Source organism: Mastacembelus armatus, chromosome 21 (genome assembly GCF_900324485.2).
Source record: "Mastacembelus armatus chromosome 21, fMasArm1.2, whole genome shotgun sequence".
Taxonomy (NCBI): domain Eukaryota; kingdom Metazoa; phylum Chordata; class Actinopteri; order Synbranchiformes; family Mastacembelidae; genus Mastacembelus; species Mastacembelus armatus.
The window spans coordinates 20875882-20886065 of NC_046653.1; the positions used below are offsets into that span (position 1 = coordinate 20875882).

The 10184-nt window shown below is 39.4% G+C and overlaps 1 protein-coding gene across 1 annotated transcript in view; it reads left to right on the forward strand.

The window, feature by feature from the left end:
- The window catches only part of pdia5 (protein disulfide isomerase family A, member 5), a 45628-nt gene extending 35444 nt beyond the window's left edge, over positions 1–10184 (forward strand). Inside the window, exons 15-17 of the mRNA XM_026295562.1 lie at positions 2417–2487; positions 7262–7396; positions 7738–10184. Coding sequence (XP_026151347.1) covers positions 2417–2487; positions 7262–7396; positions 7738–7818 — 287 coding nt within the window. The 3' untranslated portion in view covers positions 7819–10184. The remainder of the gene's footprint in view (positions 1–2416; positions 2488–7261; positions 7397–7737) is intronic.

Here is a 10184-nt window from a genome sequence, read left to right on the forward strand (position 1 = left end):
TTACATCTAATAGAGCATTTGATGAGATGCAGCTGTTTGCTAACACATCAAAGCTGGATGTGCTTTAGACAGGACAGTCCATTTTTTAACAAAGGTTGGATTAGTAACCCCTAGCTTTAAATCTGCATAACCGAAGCTAAACCAAAACTGTATCCTGCTGTATTATCTCTTTCTTGCCCATCTGTCCTGACCTCATGCAATACTAAATTGATAGTCCTCTTGTATACATACAAAGCTAAATTATTCCTTTTTCTAATTTATCACAGGCTTTTGTCTAAAGAGGTGCATTTGATATTAAGCCACGCTTATGACTCATTGCTCTGCTTAATTTTGCACATTTTTATCAGTCAGCGACAAAGAGAAGACAGAAGAATCAAGATATGGCCCTAAAACATCTTTGTCTGTTGTTTTCTTCACCTCACTGTCCGTCAGTGATTGTTAGAATGAATCTGTGCAGGTGGAGGAGGGAAATGAGAGTGGCATGAGAGTGCGTTTGAGCAGTTTGGGTAACAGGAGGTCTGTGAGTTGTTAAAACTGTACATACCAGCTGTACTTCGTTAGCATGTTTGCTCTTATTCCAATGGTTGGCAATACCTGAGGAGTTACACTGGCCTGCCTGGTCTGTCTAGTCCTCATGTGAAAGGAAAAACATAACTTACATGCATTTTTACTTTTTTCAGAATTGCAACAGAAGCTGTAAAGGTTTAAAGGACATTTAATAATGTGGCTGAAAGGGTTTTGAGAGCTGTGCTGTATGTATTTTTAGAGACGGAGCTTTGAAAAGGACATTAAATGGAGAGTTCCAGGGTTGAAGAATAACAGTAGAAATACTTAATTATCGCTGATCCTGTGAGTCAGTGCACTTGTGTCCTGTAAAATGTATTTGCAGTGGGATCATTACAGTATGACAATGTTGTTAATTTGTGGAAACATCCTGAGATTTTGGTTCTAACAGGGCCAGCAATGTGTCAACAGTGAGCAACAGGATATATTTAGTTTCACCATTTTATTAATACTTAATTAAGGAAATCTTTATTCATAATTTAGGCAGTGGTGTTCCTCCAACTTTTTGGCAGCAGTTTGTATTTGACGCTTTTCTCTGTCGGCATGATAATACCCGAATACATAAATCGAGGCTCAGAAAGAAATACAGTAATTCCATCCAGCTTCTTCCTGATGATCTGAAACACAGTGTGAGATCCAGGCGTTATCACCGAACATTAGTGTTGCTCCTTATTAATGTACTTAAAGCTTAATGGGAGCAAATCTCTAAGCATGTCCAAAATATGTAGAAGCTGTAGAGCAGATTAATGCCCATGGTTTTGTAATGTAATTCGAAATCACTTGTGTATATGATGTTTGTGTGTCCACATATATTTTTGGCCTTGAGTTTCATGCTAGAAGGGCTAGATGCCTCAAATGTCTGGCTATAGTTTAGTAATTAACACCACCAGCGTGTTCAGCCAGAAGTTGTGGTGTCCTGTTAACCATCCAAGCACTCAGCACTGTACCTACATTAAACCCACAGCATGTCTCGCATCAAAATTCGCATTAGTAAACATATGGGAAAAGTGACATGGATGACTTCAAGTGAAAATTATGCTATTTCAGGCTGATTAACTGGTCATTAAACCACTGCTCTGTACATACAGCTTTCATCCAGTCACCTGCTTCCAGTCTGCCTTATTTCTTCTTGAAAACTCATTAGTGTTCTTGCCTTTTTCATTGTTCCAACAGAACTCAATTTCCAACAGTGTTAATGACAGTTTGATTGTAATGAACGTAAGAACTAGGTACTTGACATTAGCAACAAAAGAACAAAACAAATGAGAAGCAGCTACAGAAAGTCACATTTCACAGAAGAGTCAAAGGGGAAAGATGTCAGCACAGTAATCACCTGCTGGTTACAAGTGTTGTGCAAAAACGCATCTCTCTCCTCAGTAAGGCAGAGCTAGACTCAAAGTCTTTCTCTCACAGATTATTAATTACCATACAGGCCGGTCACGTTTCCTGTATATTGGATTGTCTTGTCTCTGCTTATTACAAGTGAACCTGCTGTCTGAACATGATCTGTAGTTGTGGTACCTAGAGGGTATTTGTGTAAATATTGACACACTGTAAATGGATTGCTGCTGCAGCAGGGCCGTTGCATTTATGGCAGCAGTTAAGACATTTACAGTCTCTAATGACATATAAATGAACCATCTTTAATGAGGCATCAACTTTTAAATAACTGCAGGATTGTGACAGGGCCCCTTGTGTTGTGGACTGAATGTCAGATATATTGCAGTCATTTTGTGTGCAGATGTAAAACTGTGTTACTAATCTCATATTTGTGAGATTATTACCTTGAAACTAGATGCTGCAGTTTAAATAAGCTGTAATAATGTCCCATCTGTGTTCCCTCCTCTTCCAGGGTGTCCCCATTGTAAAAACGCTGTCCCCCACTTCACCACAGCAGCCGAGCTCTTCAAAGAGGATCGTAAGGTCAGTGCTGTGCTTTCACACTCTTAGTTTCCTACACATATGGTACATTTACACCGAGCAGTGACGGAGTAAGGAGGATCCTTCAAGCTCAACGTGATGCTTACGGTAATGATTTTAGTTTTCTGCCAGCGGTTAGAAGAGAAGGTAAAGACTGAAGCTATGTGCAGTGTTACAATATGTCTGGAGGGAGTTTAGCTTTGCCAAAGAGAAAAAAATCACTTTGCAACAAGTTCAAACTTTCCTCTTTGTATTAATCAAATTCATCACATGCCACCTCCAAAATCATCTTACCCCAAATTCTTAGACATGAACGGCAGAGCCATTACACATTCAATTGCAATTAAAAGGGACACTGTTGTACAGACCCAGACCCATCTGTGTGCAGTTCAGGGTTATATTGTTTGGTGCATGTCCAGGGAAATGAATGTTGTGCTGTGGTTGGGTATGTGTGCATGGCTGTGAAAACAAATCTCCCTTGGAACAACAGGACCTTTTGTAATCTGAAGTGTTGCATCGTTGTAGCTGGCAGATCTTTGGTTGGGTTTGGCAGTTATCCCTCTATAGCAACCTGCACATAATATTCTCTCAAAACCAAAAAAGTAGAGAAACACAAAACACATTTTTTCTAGGCATGCAGAAACAAAACAAAATAACTTTAGAGAAACTTTAATTGTCTTTGCTGCTGGTAAATTGTTTGTGCTGAGCTGAACTGAACATACCCAGGACATAGAGTGTAATTTGCAGCTTTATTGTAAGTATTAAAGAGTAAAGGCAGGATGGTTCCAAAAGTGTTTTTTTAAATAGTTTTTTCCGTTGCATTGATACAAAGTGCATTAACCAGAAAATGAATAGTTACGTCTTATGTGGTGCAGTGAAATGAGCAATGATTTAAATGCTCAGATGTTATAAAACTGCATATTAAGTATGTGTACACACATGTTTCTGACAGCTCAAAGGTGACGCATCTGCGTTTTATTCTGAAATAAGTGCGAAGGCCAGCAGACTGATTCCATTCAGATATTTCATACTCAAAATTTCTGGCATTCTGAAAACTCACAGCTCTTTTCACCTTGTCCCTGCTAGTTGTCTCCATGTGTCAGTTTGGAGCCTGATCACTAGCTAAAGCCCACAGAGTCTCAGGTCTTCACTTCACTTGGGTCTTCGGGGTTATTAGAGATTCACGAAGTCACATCAGGATATGTTCATCCTCCATCATCTCTATCCCCTCTCATTTCTTTTGCCTCGGGATCTGTATCCCAGCACTCTTCCCCTCCCGCTTTTAACCGCTAATACCCACTGACTGCGTGGCTCAGTGTTTCCAAACCTCCCTAACTGTCTGACTCTCCATCCGTCTCACTCACAAACAGTTGTGGGTGTGTGTCTTGGCGATACTCAGAGCAACAAGTTATCATCTCAACATGACACTCACCTTTAAAAACAAAACGTGTTAAACTCTTGCATTTAGACTGTAAAATCTCCTCGACATGCCTGATGTTTACTACACATTGTTCCAGTAGTGCTCAGCCAGTGCTGCTGTCTCATTTGTTTGGAATTTTTCTAAATCATTGTCAGATGCTATAAAACAGCGACTTGTCCTCAAGTTAGTCATCCAGTTTTCTGAGGCAATCCTTTGTAATATGTCTCGATAACACTGGACCTCAACAGATCAGCAGAAAATGCTTTGGTAAGTCTTATTGCAGTATTGCACTTGAGCTACAACGTCAGGAACTCACACATGCTTGTTGGCTCTTTCATTCTTAGAGTAAACTCCTTCGGTTTTGCAGCATGGAGAGAAATAATACTTGGACTTTCTGAACATTTCAATTTGTTTATTTTTGTGATTTGCCTTTTTTTTTTTTTTTTTTTTTTTTTTTTTGAGATTCAGTATCTAGTGGGCACAACAGTTTGAGGTTTGGCTCAGATTCCCTATGATGAAACCTTATATCTGTGCTCCTATAAAAACATGCATTTAAGATCTCTTTCCTCACCTTGTCCCTCCAGTGGCCAGTTGAGGTGTGTGGCTGTTTGAACAAGAGTAAATCTGAGAACCTGGCTTGTGTTTACTTGGCAATCCTCTCTATTTATTAAGCTGAGCTCCAGTGTATTGTACCAGGCCAGTGTTGATCACAGTCTATTAGCTGCCCTTCCCTCATTTACCAAAGGCAAACAGAAGCTTAGCTCTGACTTTGAAGACGCAAACAATTAAAACTCCACATTCTGTGCCGTAGGACAGCAGGGGAGCTGTGTACAGGGTTTGCTTTGAGCTCTTTGTCTTTTCTCCAATTTCTAATCAATAGCAGCATTAAAGGTGCACACTAGCTGGAACTACGTGTTTCCAAAAACTGCCTGTTGCCACTGTAATGAGAACACCATCTGTCCTTTAATATTCAGCATGTGGTGATATGGACTTTCTACCTGTTATTCTTAGCTTTTTGTGCATAATGAGGCAGACACTTAAATACATCATTAAATGGAGGCTTCCTGATAGCTGTTATGGTTGCTTCCTGGAAAACAATGACTGTTTAGAGCTTACCTGTGGAGTTTTAGATCTCTAGTAGCACCATGAAACCTTTTTTTTGTTTGGTTTTTTTTTGTTGTTTTTTTTTGTTTGTGGATCCCTGTTTGTTTGTCCTGAGCACATGAACATGCATGCGATTGATACAGCACACAATGCTGTCAAGCTATTCCACTGATCTACAGGTGATGGAGACAGTGCTGCAGTGCACCAGGGAAGAGGGGAGAATAAAAGTGTAAGCCAGAAAACATGAATAAAAATTGCTGGGTTTAAAATGCTATAATAAACAATCAGCTTTGCTCAGTTTCAATTGGAAGGAAGAGCAATTGACATTTTTAGACCTCAAGGATACACACACAGTATATTTTAGATAGTAACACTGAATATTAATATAGCAGATTAATATAATAGATATAAGATTAATATAACTGATTCTTCTTAGCTGATTTTACATTTGTTCAGTAAAGAATCTTCCTCAAATTTATTCCAGTTTATTTTAACTGAGGTTTTATTTTGCCATTATTCCAATTAGTAATACATGATAATCCCAGTTACACACATCACATGCTCCAACATGACATTATTTTATACAAAGGTTTCTAGGTGAACTGTCACCTGCCTTTTATTTCTTTAACTTATTCTGATAAATTAAAATATTTCTTGATTTACTGTAATACTAGTATTACAGACCACCAGAACATCCATATTTCCGTTTTAACACTATAAAGTACAGAAACTTTGCTGTGAAAACAAACAGCTCTTCCGTGTGACACTGGTGGATTTAGTCTAGACGGGATGTGTGGTCCTCTGCCACTTGATCCACAGATCAATGACGGAGCTGACTGCAGACCCCAAAGAACAATGTCTCTATGACTTTATTTTCTCCTGTCAATTCACAGTAGCGCTGATTACACAGAGATGAGCAGTCGGATGGAATCTGTGGTTGATCAGGTTAAACATGTCCCTTGTTGCTGCTGCTCCTTAAAGTTGCTTTTGAATCTCAGTCTTTTCTAATTCCGAGGTGGTTAAGCAAAAAAAACTATTAAAAGTTTCTTGCAAAGAACTGCCCAGGTACATGCAGAATAGGACAATTTAAAAAACAATTTTGTCAGCCAATTGACTGTTTTGCTTTTTCAGAGGTGAAACACATTCGCCATGCTTAATATTCACAGCTTGCAGGAACTCTGTGAAATCCTGTTGTTTGAGCACATTGAGGCCTAGTTTGAGACACCTGATTAATAGACCATAGCAGAAGAATATCCCTTTATAGCCTCTGTCTTCCCCAGTGATGCACAGAAGACTCCATTTCTTCCCTGTTCTCTGTATCTGTTCACAGATGTCTCTGCTGCTGTAGTCATCTAACAGTACATTGGTGCTTATGCAGATTTTCCACATTTGAGTACTCATATTTGTAGAATAAAAAAATGGAGGCACTTGTATATTGTAATTAGGACAAGAGACTTTGAGTGTCACTTCATGGTAGGATGCACAGAGAAAATGTTTAATATGCTTTCCTTCCGCAGCAGATCTGTCATTTCCACATTCAGCTTGAGCAGACATATGGACGGGGAGCGATTATTTGACGGTGACAAGTTTAATGTGCAGCGCTCAGCACACAGAGAGAGGGTGACATTTCAGCTGTCCAAAAGGACACGCTGAGTGAGCCATGTATCAGGGAGGCGGCATTTACGCCTCATTGAGGCGGCTTGTCACTAATCAATGCAACAGCTTCACAACATAAATCTCTCTTTTTGTTTTTATGTAGGAGTGATTGTTGTGGGATTTCTTGTGCTCCCACCCACTACAAACAGCTTAACTAAACAGAAATGCATCAGTCATTTTTTTATAACCTGGAAATAGAAACTAGTGATCTAAATCTGGATCAGAGGAATGTCTTGGGCCTGCCTATACATATATGGAGTTATTGCAAATGCTGCTTTTATGCTGCTAAATATATTTTTCTGGTACATTCTCTTATAATATCACTTTTGTGTCTTGATGGATAATTATAATAAAGTTTATTTGTTCTGAAAAATATAGTGACTGATAGTGAGACACCCAAAAAATAACTAATTGAAGCCAAACAATAAAAATGCTGGTTGTGAGTTAAAATATGCTAACCATACTCCCTGTGAGTTCAAAAGTTGTTTGAGATTTGATGAAAATAAATACAGCGTATCTTTTTTACATTACATTAAGTTTATAAGTCCATAGCTTTGTGTTTCATTATACTCTGATCACTGTCGTCTTCCTCTTCAGATTGTGTATGCTGCTGTAGACTGTACAAAAGGACAGAACCACGAGCTTTGTAAGCAGGAGGGAGTGGAGGGTTACCCAACCTTCAACTACTACAACTATGGCAAATTTGTGGAAAAATACAATGGAGATCGTGGAGTAAGTTACGCTGCATTTCCCTCGCACATCACTACAGGACAGAAATCTTAGAAGATACTGACGTATTTATGGGAAAAGATAATCTTAAGTGGAGTATTAGTCAATTCGCTGCAGAGTATGATGAAGATAGATGTGTTTTGGATGGTGCTAAGAAGAATGACCTTGCAGTTTGCAACAACACTGACTGCATACTGAACACTGACTCAGAGTTGTCAGGTCAAACTAAATAATGTGTCATGATGGCGCTCTGATTTATATTAGATTAGAAAAATGCATTTCAAGATTAATGAACCTGTTCAAGTTATTAAATAATTGCTCTCGAACACTTTTTCTCTCCACAGGAGGAAGGGTTCACAGGTTTCATGCGCAGCCTCAGAGGACGTGACCAGGAAAAGGTTGTGAAGAAGAAGGAGGAGCTCTGAGGGCAGCGTGCAGCGAGGGTGGCGCTGCATTGCACAGTTTGTCATTGCACTGTGACCCTTGACCCTGGCAGGGGTCCTATCAGCACTGACACGGGAGACTTGATGACCTCAGTGAAAGGCTATTTTTTTATACCGTGATGATCATGTTTCTAATAATACCAACAGAGTACTTACAGTCAGACCAACCACTTGAGACTTGTTTTTTCACAGATATTCTGATGGGCAGAAAATACACAGATAAAAAAAAAAAAAAAGTGATTCCTTTTAAATTTCTTTTTCTTTTGCCTAAACACTGTGACTGTATATGTGAAAAAGTATACCCTATACTGTATCTATGCAATAATGACCCCTGCTTAGCTCTGTCATGGTTTGTGTGAGTGACGCCCGCTGCGGTGGGTGGATGGTGGGCATCGTTTGTTGAAGATGGAGGCTGCACCATGTGGCACTGCACAGGGGTCCTAATCCAGTCCATCCATCAACCCTGCTCTGTCTCCAGAAGAGAGACATGCCAATTATTGACATATACATGTTGATTTCAATATTTTTGAACAGAGTTTTAATGTCTTAAGTCCAGAACCATCCAGAATATTGCTTCGTTAACCTCACAGATCAGTTGTAAGACTACCTTGTTTAACATTAACATTTAAAAAGTCCAAAGCATGTACAGCAAAACGTGCTGCTGTAGGTAATCAGGTACTGTAGCAGTGTGACGTAGGTAAACTCATGGCCAAAGAGCCATATTCTGTATGGTTCTAGGCTTTCATGATTAGATTTGCGTTCAGAAAGGACTTACAAATTTATGTTTTCTCAAAACTGTGGCCTTAAAGACATAAAAATAAGAAATAGCTGGAATTGCAGAAATATAAAATGATAAGCAGAAAGGAATCAGAGGCCTGGTGCCCTTGTAATTCCCTCAAGTCAGTCATGGGCCAGGGAAAGTCAAAGGAGAAAAAAACAAACATGAAATGCCAAATATTACTGTGCATTGCCCTTGACATTTTCATGCTTCATACATTTCCAGATATTATCGGCACTCATGGCTGTGGGGATGTTTCATATCTTGTATCTCCTCTGTTTATTCAGAATGCGTTTTCATCACTGATTTAACAAAGGTAGGGCTCATTTACATAAGCATAGGAAATGCCAGTGTACAGTGGCTAAATATTGCATGTTGACCATAAAATATCAAAAACATAAATCTTCCCTCAATCCCCCCTACATTTACACATTGTTCAGGGAGATGCTGGAATCATTCAGACCTCTGGTTTATGCTGCAGGCATTCAGCGGTTTTATTTAAAGGTACACAGTCTGTTTTCATGCACCATGTTTCCCGCCACTTCCTGCTGAGCCTAACAATACCACGGAGCCAGGAGCAAACTGACAGCACCCTGGCCAGTTTTATCTCGAACTCTTATCTGCTGGCTTTGCCTTGGCTTGGCCTCACTTAGCTTGGACAGTGCCCTCCCATACCTTCCATCATACACAAAAGGATGACTTCACAGTACATCCAAGGACTAATTAAGTATTAAATAAGTGAAGTCTCCAGATTCCCCTCCCGCATCTCACAGCATAACATCATTATGGATTCAGGGCCATCATCATTACCTCTGTGGCAATTTTTTTTTAATGCTGTGTGTTTTCAACTCCCACGCTTCAGTCGCTATAAATATTTAAAGGCTTATCTGTAGCTGAACTTGTGTTTTATTATTCAAGACTTTGGTTTCTTTCATTATGAATATGGTTCTCAGGGATAGCGAAACACAATTAAAGGGAACTACTTTGTTTGTAATTTTGCATTCCAGCTGAATAATTTTGAGCCCTTATGTCACCAAATTAAATAGTGTTTACATTTGTATCCCAAGAAAAACGAGATCCGCTTGTCCTTTTCTGTGCTACAGCACAGTATGTCATGACGACATGTCTAGAACAGGTCAGTACAAAACCATTTCCCATCAGACCCATTGTGATTCTTAATGGACTAATTCCATGTGAAACTATCAAATGTTCTGGCTGGCACCAAACACCTCTTCATGTTCAGTGCGACCATTAACATTTCATGGTATCTAAGAGCATTTTGAAAGAGTGCTTTATACAGTTAGGTGTTGACATATCGCTGTAATTAGGTCTTTGTTCTCCTCTTGAGGGGCAACAATTACTCTTGTTTCCATTTGTTTTCTTCTTTCGTCCACACACCTCTGTCTTATCCCAAAGGTATCCGTGTTGTGTGGGAATTTGTCACACTTATGCCAAGAAGTCATTGTTGCCTTTGTTGATTTTTCTGTGTCCAGCCATATGTACAGTTTTACCATTACCGTGAGGACCTTGCGAGATAAAAGACTAAATAAAGTGGAACATTTCCAACACA